We start from the raw sequence: 17,554 nt of genomic DNA, 5'->3' as shown, positions 1-17,554 counted from the left end.
TGACTTCCCCCGCTCTTCCCCTCAAACTTCCCACATTCCATGAACCCACCCTCATCCCCCTGGGTGATTTACTGTCCTCAGGCTTGCTTTGAAACTTATTCTTGTGTTCTGTCATAGTCAGGATTAAAAAAGGGGGGACAGACATACCACAGGCCCCACTCACTGCACAGTTCCAGGTCCAGGCAATGGATCTGGGACCCCTAGCCCACCAGCTTACCAGTGGCTGAGGTTGTGGCCTCGAGGCACCCTGCCAGGACAGCTGCAGGGACACCCTCCAAGTGCGCCTTGGCACTGCAACTATCCTGCCATTATACACCCACTGATAGGGCAGCCTCCTAGGGCGCTACTCCCAGGTTCAGGCCCCTCTCTATTGGGCGGAAGTGGCAGCCTGGGAACCGCAATGCCTCGTACCCTCTAGCACAGGCCCGAGCCCCATCTCGCCCCGGACCCATGATCTATGCCGGCGGAACTCCCATCACGCCTCCCCCCAGAAGTCTGCCACTAGGTAGCGGGGGCAAAGTTTTCTGGCCGCATGCCCTTGCTGGCGCCAACCCTGGTAACGTAGTGGGATTCATTGTGTGAAATGTACAGTGCATGTGGTGTAGTGCATATAATAGTTAGAGGAAATGTTTGGGAGAGTATGCTGGTCTACTCTCCACTGTTATTGTCACACTGAAAAGGTCAGCAAAGGGGGATGGTTAGATAGCTAGTGAAACAGAAGCTCCAGCTCTCCCTATCACCAACATTCCCATTCCCCTCGGGAGTACCACCCTGTTCGGCCCGTGCTACAGTCTGAGTGATGTCTGGGGGGGGGAGGGGAGCAACTTTTAAATGAATTGCATGTCAAATTTTACACAAAGAAATGGGATAACCGGTCTTCATCAGCAACTTAAAAATGAAACAATATTCGGCAAGAGCTAACTGTGCTTGAAGATATGGCTATTAGGGGGAGAATGGCTGTAAACTGGTACAAATGCCCAAAGAAGTGATGACCCAATTCCCGGTACCTTTCGCTCAAAAAGTAGTATCTGGCAACTGCTGCAGCCTAGTTATATTTCCTATATTGCACACCAGAAAGAGCAGTATTTAGGTAAATTACACCAAAAATATATATGTATTTTTAATGTGTATATCTCGCATTACAGAAGAGGAAACCACACTAAACTAAAGTGGAGGTTTAGCCATACGAAAGAATGTGAAACGCACGCCCTATCGCTCAATGATTTCAGGGTTAAAATGCAGAGAAACTCTCGTAATACTTATTTTACATCCTAAATCAACAACACTGAAGGATAAATGTCCCATAAAATAAAACCCACAGATAATGGTAAAGTCAAAATCACGAGCACCATCAAATTAGAAAAATATACATCTAAAAATATAAAATTATCCGTATTTAATTCTCAATGCGGGATGATATTTATGTGGGAAAACCAGTGAGCGCTAAGAAAGATGGATTGTTAGCATGATACTACAGCATGTCAGTGCAAGCAAATTAATGCTCATTATATAGAAAATCTTCCAGCAAGACAGATATCACGACAACTTAACATCAAGAAGAGGGCAGTTAATGGACAGATAAGTGATACAGAGAGGTAAAATACTGAAAATTTGCCAAATGGAGCCCCTCCTAGCACAAGACCAAGAGAGACAAATTATTGCATGTGCCCAAGAACAACCTCTAACCACCTGTGTTGCTATCAAGAAACAAATTAATCTGCTGGTATTCAGTAAAGTGAGTGAAACCAGTGCAATTATTTGGGGAAAATTGGTCATTTTTATTCACAAGATGAAAATCCAACATGTAATAAAATATGTAGAGCAGTTTCATAAAATAACTAAACAGGGAGAGGATGAGAGTCAAAAGCAAGAGTGCTATAATGAAGAGAACTAAGGATGAAAATTGTACAAAACGGGGAGTGGGGATTGTGACAAAGGCCAAGACATCCAATCATATCCACAGCATGATACTGACTGACTGACGTAAGACCTTCCGTCCAGTGTTGCCAAAGGAAACCATAGAAATCCACTAGATTGGTCTCAAATGTAGTAAAAATCTGCCAGACTGAAGGAAATTAAGGAAAACAACGCTAGACCGGACTTTTAAAGAATGCCAGATAGACAGAAAATATTTAAATTTTTTACAAGCTAGATTGCTTTTAAAACCTCTAAATTTAGCGGGAAAATTGCTACATCGCAAACACTGCTGGCATGAATCGCAACGGGTGGAAAAGTGCCAAATGTCACTTTTCATTTAATTATTGTTACTAACCTGAAAAAAATAAACATTAAACTTAGCTAATATTTTCACGAGTATTTTTTTTTTTTTTTTTTACACCATAATCAAGTTTGCAGGGCAGGCAAAGACTGTTCCCGTCTCCTAACTCCCAGTCAAGTGAACGTTGCCAGACCCTAGCAGTTTTGTCCAAAACTTAACCCATTAACTCCTCTATACAGCCTAGGCTGTTCTGAGTGCGACTGCTCAATACAGCCCTGGCTGCGCAGGTGAATTTCGAATATAGTGCCATGGTGACCCAGGCCAACCCATGCATGCATTTTTGAGCCTTCAAAACTGAAACCAAAAACCATACATTCCAATAAGGAATCATACACTTCGATGTTCATCCATGACTTTACCAAGATAAATATTGAGCTAATATTTCGTTACTATATACTTTGGCATGTATTCTCTCAATTCCTATGACAAAATTTGGCCTTTGGGAAATTTCAATTTTACCCCCATGTCTGCGGACCACGGACACCTACTAAAAACTGCCATGCGCAGTTAACAGGCTACAGAACGCGAGTCGTCACTTGTTTGGGCGATCATACAGAAAGGGATATGGGATAGGAATGTACCTTAAATCAATAGCAGTCTGCAAACATGAGAAGTATCATATCTTATAAGGTGTCCAAAGTGTGTGCAAAACTGAGATTTGCAAAATGAAACTATAAATATCACATTTCTATACAGCACACAACATTTTTTACCTAAGAAAAAGAAACCTTAGACATTTAAATAAAAATTACATTGTTTCCTGTACACCAGGAAACCATTTACTACACTGGGTGGTAACCATATAACCAAATTATGGCACCTGGTAGTTTAGTGAGCAATTAAGATGCTCCAATCGGATTGAGCCGGTGCAGGTTTATATCCAAGGGATGGTTGGGGTTTACCACTCATGTAATGCCACTAAGGGATGAGTGAGGCTGGCCACTCTCAACATAAACGTCAGGACCAACTTGCCTAGCCCTGGGCTCCTTCGCTCCTCATAGGGCAACACTGGATAAGATGAATAAATGAATGAATACACAATTCACTAAAAAATTTATCAAAAGAATGGAGATATAACGACTTTAAGACAAAATCAATTTTGAAAATCTAGCAATATGGAAGTACAGTCCATGATTTTTGGTTGAGAAAGAGTGGTTATGTGCACGAGATTGTAAATGAGAGTCAGAAAAGCTTCCAAATTCTGATACAATATGGCTGCTGTGTAGAGAGTAAATAAAAGCCACCAAAGCATGTAGGCAGGTAAGCTATCCTAAAAATACTAAAATAAGGAACAGTTCCTTTACACTCACAGTGCCACATGGGAGGTAATATAAGACATAATAACTATTTTAAACCCCCTTAAACCTAATGACATACATGGTACAGTATATCTGTATTCTATTCTTGCTACTACTGGACATTTTCATTCAACATAAAGATAACACTATGAACTGGATTGGTTAGATATAGCAAACACCAACCTCTTCAATAAAAGAGAAACCTTTCCCAAATTCAATGAAATCATCTGGAATTAGCAAGAACAAACCAATAAAATATGTAATCTGAGCATGACTGGCAAGGAAAGCACTCATCAAACATTAATCAAACCATGACAGTTATAGGTATGAAGATACCGAGATAAAGAGACCCTTCCTAAAGGTCTCATGGCCTGGCCTATGCCATCAGATTTAGGAGTAAATAAATATCAAACACACTCTTTGGCCACTCTTGACAAATGGAGCAACCCATGAACACTGCTGGTGGTTATATGAGAGGAAGAGACCAGTGATGTAACAATCACAAGTAGACGTAACTAATCAATAATATATGCTGATTGATTCAAGGGGTTAATAAAAGTATTTAACCTACCCTCTGCCCACTCTTGACAAACTGAGCAAACCAAGTACGCTGCTGGTGGTTGTGTGAGAGGAGGAGACCAGTGACGTAACTGACCACATCCCCACCCTCACTGTGACTCCCACTGCCACTCAAACCACTGCCAGCCTTGCCAGCATCCAGAGTCAAGTACACTGCCAGACCAGGCATCCTGCACTGCTCCACCTGCACAAGAACTCATAATAATAATAATAATAATTATATATATGAACTAATTAGGCATATGAGTAGAAAAACACAGATACGGTAAAGCCCTGATTAATGTTGGTACAATTTCTGACAATTCATATACAGTTAATGACTCCAATACAACAGAGTGACAAATCATTTCACATTAGTCTCACATTTGTTTTGCATTTACATCTACTGAAATGCCCTCCCCCTTGTTTTTTATCAGTTAACCTTAGAATATCTAAGCAGTACGATAAGCAAGGAGGTGAGTTTGCAGGATGAAGTAAAGGAAAGGGTGCACCAAGTACAGACACCTGCAGGTACTTGAAGGGCAGTGACCAGGAATAAAGCAGTGACATTGGAAATGAAGCCTGGACTTAACTGGAAGGTCCCAAGTCAATGGCAGGAGTGGAAACAAGTTACCTGAACTGAGTGTGTGACGTTACAAGATAGACAGGCAAATGAGAAAGCTTGGGAACACTGTGGTACAGATATATTTATGCTGGAAAGTGTTAGGTATATCATGAGATGGTTTGGCAATGTGGGGTACACAAAGCTGGGGAATGTACAAAATGTATGTTCACTGATTATGCTAAGAACTGAAGTAAATAATTTATGCAAATCTCTGCCTTTGTATGGCCTTCCAGAGCGGGAACCCTGTATAAACCGGGGAGTGTTTGTAGTGTTATATTAACACCCTTCCAAAACAATGTAGTAACACAAAGATTTTAATCAATGATCAATAAGATTTGTTAAGAGGCTAAGAAGGGGGAGCAAGACAGAATATATGTTCATAATTATTACTTCAAGCATCCAATAGCAACAACAACAAGTGACTCCTATGACTTAATCACTTCAATTTGATGACATATGCCTGTAATTTATTCTCACTACCTCCACAAAATTTTATCTGTAAAAGGATTAATGGAGACTACAACAAACCTCTCCAGCTCAAAACTTCTTATCTAAAATGAATACAGTGGTCTGGTGGCAGCAAAAATAAAGTAAAGAATACATCAGAGTCAAGGGGTTAAATCTCTTGGCAACATAGTGATACCTACACAGAGCGCACGGACATTGAGGGCTTGGCTTGGATTCATCTGACACAAGGTGCGTACAGCCTGGAGGCGCAGCAAGCCACCTGGTGAGTCTTCATCTTGTTTGTCTCCATTCACCACCAAACCTGTTACCACTGGAAAGAAAACAAGTACGGTAAGTTGAAGCAATAACGAAGCACTGCATTACTGGACACGCAATCCTCCACCCTCTACCAAATATCTCTCATGCAGGTTACAAAACTTGTCTGATAATCTTTACTGTCATCATTACACTCTCCAGCAGTCCTTATCCTATCCAACAGGTTTATGTGAAGTGCATCTATAAAGAAAAGCTATAGAAATACAATATATAGGAAGATGCTTCTGCTTGTGAGTTAGGATTAGGATTTTCAAGGCTTTCATGATAATATGTGAACAACTTTGTGGCCCATTTAACTGCATGCTCTCTGACAGCTCCTCTACTCTCACACTTTCTCTCTGATTTTTTTTTTTTTTTTTACCTCAACCTAACTTTTAAGTATAAATCTAAATTATAATGATGATAACCAATGGTCCTGTACTGTATTTAATCTCTCAAAACACACAGACATTTTCCTCCCAAATACCAGTACAGTCATTTCTTTTCCAAGCTGTTAGTGTTCGCTGATGACCAGTTTAACGTAGGTTTGGCTTAGGCTCCTATATCTCAAAGGGAGTAATGAAAGGTTGGTTAAGACTGCTTTATGTTTTATCTGTATCAGGATTACCTTACACAGCATACTGTTATAGTAATCATTCTTTAATTTACAAGTGACCAAAACTGATATAAAAAAGAGGAGTCTCCTAGGGGGAAAAAAAAAAAAAAAATCTTTGAATACTCCTATTCTAATGTGACACTTTCTGTTCAGTACCAGATATATCCACTGACAAGTCTCTATAGTAGGACTCGCGCACGTTTGCGGCTGTGGTGTGGTCCGCACCTGTGTACAGTGTTGCCACGTTTTCTATACCGTTATCTCTCTCTCTCTCTCTCTCTCTCTCTCTCCTGGCGGGAAATGTGAGCCACCCTGAGTACTTTTGATTCTTTTATAAGTTATTTATAATTGTGCTTTCATCTGTTAATTTGGTTTTGTTATATTTAGTAGTAGATGGAGTGTCAAAGTTACTGTCTGCTGAGAGGTTTGTTACGTTACTGATTCATACACCCCGACGTAGTGGGGTGTGGGTGTAGGTGTGGGTGGGAGTGTGGATGTGGGTTTGTTGGGGTGGTGGTCCAGGGGGGAGGGGAAGTGTGAAGGGGGATTTGACCTGAGACACCCAGGAGGGATTAAGAAGGGAGGGAAGGGGAAGGGGGGGCTGGATTCACCTACCACGTGGTCAGTATTAGAAGAGAGAGAGAGAGAAATTACGTGTATAGATATATGTGCATCAATAGGAACAATGTATATCAGTGTGTGCAGTATGTACAAAGGAACAAATGAATACAAAGAAGGCAGTGACAGACCTCTCTCTCTCTCTCTCTCTCTCCTGGCGGGAAATGTGAGCCACCCTGAGTACTTTTGATTCTTTTATAAGTTATTTATAATTGTGCTTTCATTTGTTAATTTGGTTTTGTTATATTTAGTGATGCCGACAATGCATTCAATGCATGCCCCTCTCCTGCCTCTCTCTCTCTCTCTCTCTCTCTGTAGGGAAGCTATCTGTCAGTGCTGCCACTCACAAGAATTATATGAATTATTTCTTTTACTTTGGATATTGGCATATTTCTTCTTTTTTCAGGCTCATTCTATTATATCCATAACTGTAATATTATTAACCACCCTAAAACTACGCTAAAAAACATTAAAAGTGACTGCTATTTCTTTTAGCAACACTGTACAATATGTATGCCATGTTTCTGTGTTACTGTATAAATATTTTATGCATAATAAGATTACTGTTGATTCATCCATCAAAATACACAAGTGTAAGTTTTATTCATCTGAATTTATCGAATTTGTGATGCCTTGTACATAAATAGCTTCCGTTTCACATCGCAAGTTGAGGAAACGTGGCACCATTGTAAACAGGTGCGAGCCACACCACAGGCGCTTACGGGCGCAAGGCCGACTATAGTACCCTACTACAGTACAGTATTGTACTCTCTAACCCACAACAGTACCAGAAACTACTGCATTCATTATAAACCCAAAACAACTTCATTGCACATATTGCTCTTTACTGACCTTCTCTAAAGCAGTCTGGCTGATTGGCAACCATATGAGAAATAAGTGTTGGTCCATGTGTAACATGGAGCAGTGCTTCGGCAACCTCTGCAGGGGGCAGTAATGAAGGAAGCTCAGCCAAGGCAATGCACAACACATCGCTCACTTCTGCCAGGTAGCACGGGTTATCAAACAGCTCCGAAGACTTGTGGTAAAAGTCAGGGCGTGGCTCACGAATCTGGACAGCAAGAAGATAGATTACTGTAATCAAATGCTCCTACCTCAAAGATTAGGTGTGGTAGGATGAAAATAGCTACAAAGAAAGAGAGACACAAGTAACACTATAACACAGCATACCCTGAAATATTATGCATCCATATCAAGTTCAATAGCATCTAAACCTTCAAAATACTGGCTCCATCTCACAAGCAAAACCATCTTTTGAGACACCCTAATCAATCTCATAGGACACAGTTAATTCACTGACTTTAAAAAAGGACCACTACAGACCTTACACAATCACCTCAATCTCCATCATTTCAGTCACAACACACTTCGGTTAAGGCTATCAATACAGTATAATTGTTGGCACTAAGAACTAATACCGGTACCTAATCCTCATGCTGCTGTTAGCGCAACTACGTATTTTATTTAAGCTTACCCAAAAGATTTTGCTCAAATGAGAGAATTCCAAGCTTTCAGAGGCTTTTGGTACTCAGAGGAATTATATTTAAGCTAAAAAATTTCCATGCAGGGAAATAGACCACAATCAAGAGACTACAGCCTCAACCCTAACAAGAGCTAGCTACCACATGGAAGAATTTTATGGGACTTATCATCGGATACATTTATGTGAAGCTACAGAACATGGTGAATATTTTTGGCATATTAGATAGAGCCAGGATCCCGGGGGCTTGAATGGTGAGTGAATGGAAACATTGCCCACTGGATTGGGCAAATTTGGGCTGTCTGGACATTGCTAATCCTCATCCTTCCCTAGGATGGGAAAGGAGGTCCAGATGATGATGATGATTATGATTTTAATCTTCAATTGACAAGAATGAACACTTAAAGACAGAACCTGACCTGAGCCATTACTAGGAGGAGTTCTGAGAGGAGGAGACGAAGGCGACGTGTGGGGTCAGAACACTCAAACTCCAGTGCAAGTCCATTGGCCATGTTCTGTACCAGAACACTCTCACCCTGTCCTCCACCACCAAGTTTTTGCCTGAAATATGAACAAGGCTGGGATGAGTAAAGTGGTGCAGTACAACCTACAAAACACTGGAGAAAATTATACGAAGCACATCTCGAAGCCTGAGGCAACAAGTTTCCAGGTGTCACCACCCTGAGTTTGGTGCATTAATCACACAGTAACCCATTACCGTACATCACTCAATTGTTTCTGTATCCAGACCACATTCCATATACTGTTATAAAAAACTGCATGACAGGAATAATAAGAATCGCTGCTTTGCAGCAAATGTGCTTGCTCCCAAAATCCTAGTTTTAACTTCCCTACACAAACCCTTGAACATTCTGCTCCCCCCTCCCCCATCCATCAACATGTTGACTAAAGACATAATAAAACAGTATCATGTGTTAAGAGCATTTGGTAATCATGGCACATTCGGTAGTAGTTATACGATCATGCAATGGCAAGAGTAGGTGTGATCGTATATGAAATCTTTATGTACATCGGGAGGGAGACATCCGTAAAAATATGATACAGGTTGGTAAAATAATCCTTGGTGATTGAATTAAAACACTTAATATTTCATAAAATCTAAGTTATGCACAGTATGAAGCACAATAATATATCCCCCTATTTATGAACATTTTTAACCCTTGCCAAGCTAATTCTCTGTAAGGTAGTTTACCTTCCAATTCACTGCTTCATAATCAGTGAAAACTGAAAAACTGGAAGATTGGAAGTCAGGTATAATTATTCCCTTGTACAAAGGAAAAGGGGAAAAAAGAAGTGTGTGGTAATCATAGGGGCATTAGTCATCTTAGTGTAACAGAAAAAATACTGTATATGGTAGGATACGGTACGTATTGACCGAGTTAGGGAAATAACAGAGGAATTAGTTGGAGAACAGTGACGTTTTAGGAAGGGAAGAGGTTGTGTAGATCAGATATTCATTCTTAGGTCCTTAGTGGAAAAGTTTCTAGAGAAGGGAAAGTTGTATAAGGCCTTCATGGATTTGGAAGTCAGGTATAATTATTCCCTTGTACAGAGGAAAAGGGGAAAAAGAAGTGTGTGGTAATCATAGGGGCATCTGTCTTCTTAGTATAACAGGAAAAGTGTATGTTAGGATACTTATTGACAGAGTCAGAGAAAGAACAGAGGAGTTAGTTGGAGAAGAACAGGGAGACTTTAGGAAGGGAAGAGGTTGTGTAGATCAGATATTCATTCTTAGATCTTTAGTGGAAAAGTTTCTAGAGAAGGGAAAGAAGTTGTATGCAGCTTTCATGGATTTGGAGAAAGCATATGACAAGGTGGATGGACAAGGATTGTGGAAAGTATTAAGAATATATGGAGTAGATGGGAAGTTGTTGAATGCTGTGAAGAGTATGTATGATGGTGCTAAGGCTGCAGTGCGTATGGATGGTGAACTGAGTGAATTTTTCTCTTTGAAGGTTGGGTTGAAACAGGGATGTGTCATGTCTCCATGGTTGTTAAATCTGTACATGGATGGGGTAATAAAAGAGGTACAAGGTAGGGTAGTGGATGTTGGAGTGGCCCTGGTGAGAGAGGGTAGTGTTTGGAAACTCCCTGTACTGTTGTTTGCAGATGATACTGTGTTGTTGAGTGAAGACGAAGGAGAGCTGCAAGGCTTGGTGGATGAGTTTGGGAGAGTGTGTAAGAAATGGAATCTAAAGGTGAATGTAGGGAAGAGTAAAGTGATGGTCTTTGAGAGAGGTGAAGTCAGTGAATGTACAGCGAGATTGGATGGAGAGGAATTGGAAAATGTGAGTACGTTTAAGTACTTGGGTAGTGTGATGAGTAAGGATGGAGGTTTGGAGGGTGAAGTGCTTGAAAGGGTACAGCAGGGAAGAAAGGTTGCTGGTTCCTTGAAAGCAGTGATAAGAAGCAGGGAAGGGAGCATGGAAGTGAAAAAGTTACTTCATGACAGTATTGTGATACCAACTCTAATGAATGGAAGTGAAGCTTGGACGTTGCTGGAAGGACACAAGTCAAGAGTGAGAGCAGTAGAAATGAGTTATTTAAGAGGAGCCTGTGGAGTCACATGGAGAGACAGGCTGACAAATGAGGATATAAAGAAGCATTGTGGTGTGGATGTGGATGTGATAGGAAGCGTTAGGAGGAATACATTGAGGTGGTTTGGCCATGTGGAGAGGATGGAGGGTGAAAGACTGGCGAAGAGAGTGTATGTGAGTGAGGTGGAGGGGGGAAGAGGGAGGGGAAGGCCGAGGATGAGATGGAGGGATGGGGTGGAGAGGTATATGATAGAGGGGGGTGTAAGTTGGAAGCGGGGCAGTGAAATGGCGGGGGACAGAGCAATGTGGAGGCGATTTGTTTGTGGCCACCCCAAACGGGATTGAGGCGTCTGGCAATAGACCGAGAGATATTACAGGATGGATAAACAAGGAATGTGGAAAGTAGCTATTCAGGATATATGAAGTACGGTAAATGGAAAGTTGTTGAATGCCATAAACAGTACAGTATTTATGAGGGTGCTATGGCTGCTCTGCATGCGGATTGTGAACTGAGTGACTTTTTCTATCTGAATGTTGGATTGAAACACCAATGTGTTATGTCTCCATGGTTGTTCAATCTGTACAGTTTGTGGATGGGGTTATAAAAGAGATACAAGGTAGGGCAGTGGATGTTGGAGCAACCCTAATAAGAGAGAGCAGTGTTTGGAAACTCCCTGTACTGTTGTTTGCAGATGATATTGTATTGTTAAGTGAAGATGAAGAGTAACTGCAAGGCTAATGAGTTTGGGAGAGTGTGTACAAAACGGAATCTAAAGATGAATGTTGGGAAGAGTAAAGTTATGGTCTTTGAGAGAAATGAAGTCACTGAATGTACAGTGAGGCTGGATGAGGAGGAAATGGAAAGTGTGAGTACGGTTAAGTACCGTACTTGGGTGGTGTGATGAGTAAGGATGGAAGGGCAAATTTTTACAAGTTGCCGATAAACCCCCCAAGTGGTGCAGCATATTTTTCTGGTAGATTTTGATGAGATTTGAGTGATTCTGACCTCCATTTTTGTCGGAAATGCTTCATTTTGCCTCTTTTCCAATCACGAACTTTGACTGGATGAGGAGGTGAAATGACGCATTTTCGACAGAGAACAAAGGCAAAAATCACTTAAACTGCATCAAAAACCACCAGAAAAATATACTGCACAACCGGTAAACCTAACAAAACAGACCTAACCTAATTAACCTATCCTAACCTAACCGACAAAAAAAGAAGGCAAAATTCACTCAAATCGCATGAAAAAAAAACACCAGAAAAATATACTGCACAACCAGTTAACCAAACAGCCCTAAACTAACCAAACCTAACCTAACCTAACGTGCTGCAGCGGAATGCTTACCTCTGAGATACAATGGTCCAGGTTGTGCAGTATATTTTTCTGGTAGTTTCTGATGCAATCTGAGTTACTTTTGCCTTCATTTTCTGTCGATAATGCTTCATTTCACCTCCTCATCTAGCCGAAGTTCACGATTGAAAAAAGAGGCAAAATGAAGCATTTCTGACAAAAATGAAGGTCAAAATCACTCAAATCTCATTAAAAACTACTGGTACCAGAAAAAATACACTGAGTTTTCTCAATAATTCAACGGCTTCCTCCGGTTCTGTGTGGAAACACTTAATAACGCGTAAATAATCAATATTACACCCAATGGACAGATTACGTCTTACTTCTTCTGAAGCCACAGCGAAAAGGATTTTAATTTTCCACCTGAAAGGAATGAAAGACCACGTTTCAAATTGATCGGTAGAATACCATTACGTGACATAAAGTACCGGTAGGCCTACAAGTGGGTGAAACAGACCTAGCAGACGCATGTGCAGTCGGCGGAAAGAGAAACACACGTACAAATGCACATATTTCTTTACACGGACTGGCCGAGTGAAGATCCAAGGGTTAATTTTCGGAAAATTACATATCTCCATTTCAAAACCAAAAATATTTTCTCTAGCCAATTTTTGTGTGATTTGAATGAATTCAACCTTCATTTTTGTCAGAAATCACTCATTTTGGAGATGGCCCTACCCAAGCCTATCTCCAAAACAAGTGATTTCCAACAAAAACAAAGGTAAAATTCATTCAAATCACACTAACATTGACCAGATAAAATATTTTCAGTTTCAAAATCGAGGACATGGGTTGAACCGTATACCCTAACTGGGGGGGCTTTGCATCCCCAGACCCCCTCACATTATTAACCTGACCTAACAATAACATTAACCAAACCTAACCTTACCTTACCTTAAATGTCGTCGGAGGAGAATGAGGTGGAAGAGTTTGCCTCAATCCTCTAAACTCACATGCCCTCTACTCCTTTGAATTTGCATAACTCTTAAAATTCTTACAGTACCACCAATGAAGGTCCTGTCTATAATGTAGGTCAATTCCACACTTACACTTCAGGGAGGAAGGTAGAACACCGTGACTGAGTAGGAAATTCACACTTTCCTGATTATTCTTAAAAACACGAGCGATGACCTCATATTCAGTCACAGCACACCCACTACAAGTGGAAGCCATCGTGGAACTGACTAAAGTATGATCTCCTAACGTTATCAATGATTTGATTGGCCAGCCTTTTGGCTGATTTTAATTTCACTGGCTGTGAATCCGAGCATGCACTGTAGTGGCAGGACATCACATCCGGGAACACCCGTGACAGGGAGAACAACTGACGCGAAAGTTTGAAACTGAAAGGGAGATCCAAGGTAATATTATATAGGATTTTACATTAAATATACATTTCCGAAAACAAATGTATACTAGTGGTAGGTGGTGGCAACCATCATCCACTCACTTGATGTAGTGCTGCCTACTTCTTCCTTAGTCTGCATCATTCTTTTTCTGTGCCTGCCCTCCTCTCTTCCTATTTCTCCCATCCTTCCTGTCACTTCTTATTGTTTTTCTTTCCTTTATAGGTGGCTTTACAGAGTGGCAAGCCAAATGGTTTCCTGTGGGCCAGGAAACCATTTGCAATGCTGGGTGATAACCATATAACCAAACCATACGTGTCAGCAAGTGGGTTGGTGGAGGGTTAGTGCCCTCCCCGTAAAACAAATAACTCAAAGTCAAATGGCCACCCCTTACGGGATTATGGCGACTGGCAATAGATAGACAGATAGATAGCAATGTATGGTGGAATAGATTCAGAATATCATGGTCTACAACGTGGTTGTGTCAGATTTCCTGGATCGAGAAATGTAACTGACTGATCCAAGGTATGGTTTTTTGGGATATTTTAATTAAATTCATCATCTCTGTAAATATCAATTTCCAAAAGGGGTTATAGGGGTTCATTAGCATTCTTAGGTAATATACTATGCGTTTATGGTGGTAATATCCCTGAACTGTATATTGGCAACTTGTAAAATAATACTGATGGAAGTTTAGAGGGTGAAGTACTTGAAAGGGTACAACAGGGAAGAAAAGTTGCCGGTTCTTTGAAAGCAATGCTAAGGAACAGGGAAGTGAGCATGGAAGTAAAAAAGTCACTGCACGACAGTATTGTGATATCAACTGTAATGTATGGAAGTGAAGATTGGACCTTGTTGGAAGGACACAAGTCAAGAGTAAGAGCTGTGGAAATGAGTTATATGAGAGGTGCATGTGGAGTTAATGGAGAGACAGACTGACATATGAGGAAGTAAAGCAGCACTGTGGTGTGGATGTGACACACAGCATTAGGAGAAATATATTGAGGTGGTTCAGCCATGTGGATAGGATGAATAGCAAAAGACTGGTGAGGAAGGTGTATGCAAGTGAAGTGGAGGGGAGTTTCAGAGGTGAATTATACAATCAAGCAAGATATTCGTTGTTTTCATTAAGGAAAAAAAAAAAAAAACTACCACGGTACACAGGTGGGAAGTCCTCGCAACTTTCACCCTCACCTTAATTGCTGTTCCTTCTTCACATCAGCTTCCAGGGCTGGGAAATCTATTGAAAGGAGGGCGACCAGGGAATTGACCACCTCTATCCCGGAAAGAATCCTCAGCACCACAAATCTGCCAGCAATGCATTCTGCGGAAAGGTCCAGCGGCGCTATCAAACTCAGTCTCACAAGGCAAGGTAGTATCGGCCGGATCTCCTCCTCTCGGCAACATGCTAACGTGTGTATATCTGACTTCTCTATTGCTTTAAAAACTCGAGGGGAGACTGGTGTGGTGATCGGCATGGCTAACTAAATGCAAGCAAGCATCATACCGCCACCTCCGATCATGATTGTTTACATCTGCGCTTCTGGATCCGTTTTCTTTCGAGATGCTGCGAGCTCTTTTAGCATAACTTAAGCAATATCTGTGTGGAGGGTTTTTGATTATACATCATCACTGTCATGGGGGTGGGGAGGGGGGGACGCCGCGGGATGCATAGCCTCTCACTCTCCGACCCCACCTAAATGGGTTCTCCACCACCCCGGTTAACTCAGAGATCAACCTGTGGGCACGGCCAACCTCAGAGAAACGGTCCACGTGCCCATGTAACTGGAGTTGGAGCTGACGTATTCTAGCCACCATGCACAGCACAATATTTAATGCCCCTACAGGATAAGTCAATCCGCACAAAAACTACCGAACGCCCCACCCAGCCTTAAAAAAAAAAAAAAAAAAAAGTAGTGGTGAGTTGTTACTCTTGTTTGCTTTTATTACATGACTGTGCACGATACAGGAGATGTAAACCAGGAAAACAATAACCTACTACTACCTTACAGATGATGTAATTAACTGGCGAAGACTGACACACTGAGAACGTGTGCAAGTGGAAATGAAGTTACTGATCATCGCTGTTATAGTACTACTAACTATAAAAACTTCCTCTAAATTTTACCTAGACATTAGCATATGATATAAACATATTCAGGAGGAAGTGGATTCCATATCCCAAGAAAATATTCACGGTTCGTTAAACATTAGGCAGAGGGACTTTTTAGTGGGTGTGGGGTCGGGGCGGAGGAATAGGATCCTCATAGCAGGCACGTGACTCTCCATGCGCCCCCTCTTTAATTGCTACACCACTGTTACAAGCATGTCCGTCTTGGTGAAAAATATTTAACTTATTACTCGTTAAGTGATACCCTCATGATGGAATATCAGAGACGGTGAATGTGTTTTACCGAACTATAACTGAGCTGATAGTTGGGAATCTGCCTGATTAAATGCGCTAAAAATAACACACACACACACACACACACACACACACACACACACACACAATGAATCATCTCTTTCATAAACCTAACAATATTCACACCTAATAAGAAATAATAAATTAAGGATCCATAGAGAAGTTCAGACAATTTTTAGATAACGAAGTAAAGATATTTGGGTCACTATCTTATTACAGATATTGTTGGGGTCACACGAATTTCCAGCCTCCTCTTGCTTCTGATCTATGTAGAAACTTGGGAAGGAAATGTCAAATACTTTCACCATTAAGATGCATCATCAGCTACAACTTTCTTTACTTTCCCTTGAATACTGAGCCGATTGACAATTTCCTCACAGGCAGATGCAGTGTTAAATGCTGTGTGTCGACCATCAAAATTATCACAACCCAGCTCAACCCAGGCCACTTTTCTCGGTGGCCTCGACTCAGGTGGGTCAGGTGCCATGAGAGTGTTGAGGACAAAGGCAGGAGAACTGTCAAAACGCGGCTTAGCTGGATTAATCCTGTGGCATCTTAATCCCATAATGACAGCTGGGTATGGGATAAATTTACCACTACCACTCTCCTTCCCTTTTATAATGCCAATTTAATTGCAGTTAACTTTTCAATTAATTAAAATTCATTACTTCAATTTTACTTTTAATTACAATTATGATTACAATTACAATATTTCTAAATAATTACATTTCAGTTAAATTACAATTACAATTACTCCAACCCTGCTCTCATCTCTTTTCTATACGATTTACTCCCAGTCCTCCATGTATGCAACAGGTCAACTCTGGAACTGTCTTCCTCTGTATTTCCTACTGCCTATGACCTCCAGTCTTTCAAACACAGTGCATCCAGGCATCTCCAAATGAACACATCCTGAATTCAGCCCTCTTATTAATGTATTTAATTTCTGGGAGGGAGAAATCGTGCGGGCTTCTGGCCTTTGGTTCCTTCTTCCATGCATAAAAAAAATAATTCGTAAAGCTTAAGTAATTACAGACGCAAATTCACCCTTGAATCTTTGTTGGTTAGGGGAGAGAGAGAGAGAGAGAGAGAATGTGTGTGTGTGTGTGTGTGTGTGTGTGTGTGTGTGTGTGTGTGTGTGTGTGTGTGTGTGTGTGTGTGTTCTACTTAACTGCTGCTTAAGCTCAAGTTCCACTTAAGTGCCACTCAAGTTCCACTCAAGTGGCACTTAAGTGGAACTTGAACTTAAGTGACACTTAAGTAGAACACTTCCACATAGGTGCCACCTGAGTGCCACTTGAGGCACTTAAGTTGGCACTTAAATTGGGACAAGTTGGGAACTAAGTTGGCACTTGAGTTGGGACTTTAGTTGGAACTTGAGATGGGTCTTTAAGTTTGCGCTTGAGTTCGGTCATAGGTTGGCACTTGAGCTGGGACATAAGTTGGTGCTTGAGTTGGGACTTAAGTTGGCGCTTGAGTTGGGACTTAAGTTGGCGCTTGAGTTGGGATTTAAGTTGGCGTTTGAGTTTGAACTTAAGTTGAGGCTTCAGATGGGACCTAAGATGGCGCGTGAATTGGGACTTAGGTTGGCGCTTGAGTTGTGACTTAAGTTGGTGTT

The 17,554-nt window shown here is 41.2% G+C and overlaps 1 protein-coding gene across 1 annotated transcript in view; it reads right to left on the bottom strand.

Moving 5' to 3' along the window:
* IntS2 (integrator complex subunit 2) overlaps positions 1–14,989 on the bottom strand; it is a 51,692-nt gene extending 36,703 nt beyond the window's left edge. The window contains exons 1-5 of the mRNA XM_080275460.1: positions 14,706–14,989; positions 8,673–8,814; positions 7,608–7,824; positions 5,407–5,537; positions 4,148–4,339 (exon numbers count right to left, since the gene is read on the bottom strand). Coding sequence (XP_080131586.1) covers positions 4,148–4,339; positions 5,407–5,537; positions 7,608–7,824; positions 8,673–8,814; positions 14,706–14,989 — 966 coding nt within the window. The remainder of the gene's footprint in view (positions 1–4,147; positions 4,340–5,406; positions 5,538–7,607; positions 7,825–8,672; positions 8,815–14,705) is intronic.
* Positions 14,990–17,554: the final 2,565 nt, after the last annotated feature.

Source organism: Coenobita brevimanus, chromosome 61 (assembly GCF_032717465.1).
Source record: "Coenobita brevimanus isolate Jiangsu-jjx chromosome 61, ASM3271746v2, whole genome shotgun sequence".
Classification (NCBI taxonomy): domain Eukaryota; kingdom Metazoa; phylum Arthropoda; class Malacostraca; order Decapoda; family Coenobitidae; genus Coenobita; species Coenobita brevimanus.
This window is presented reverse-complemented; position numbering and strand designations above follow the sequence as displayed.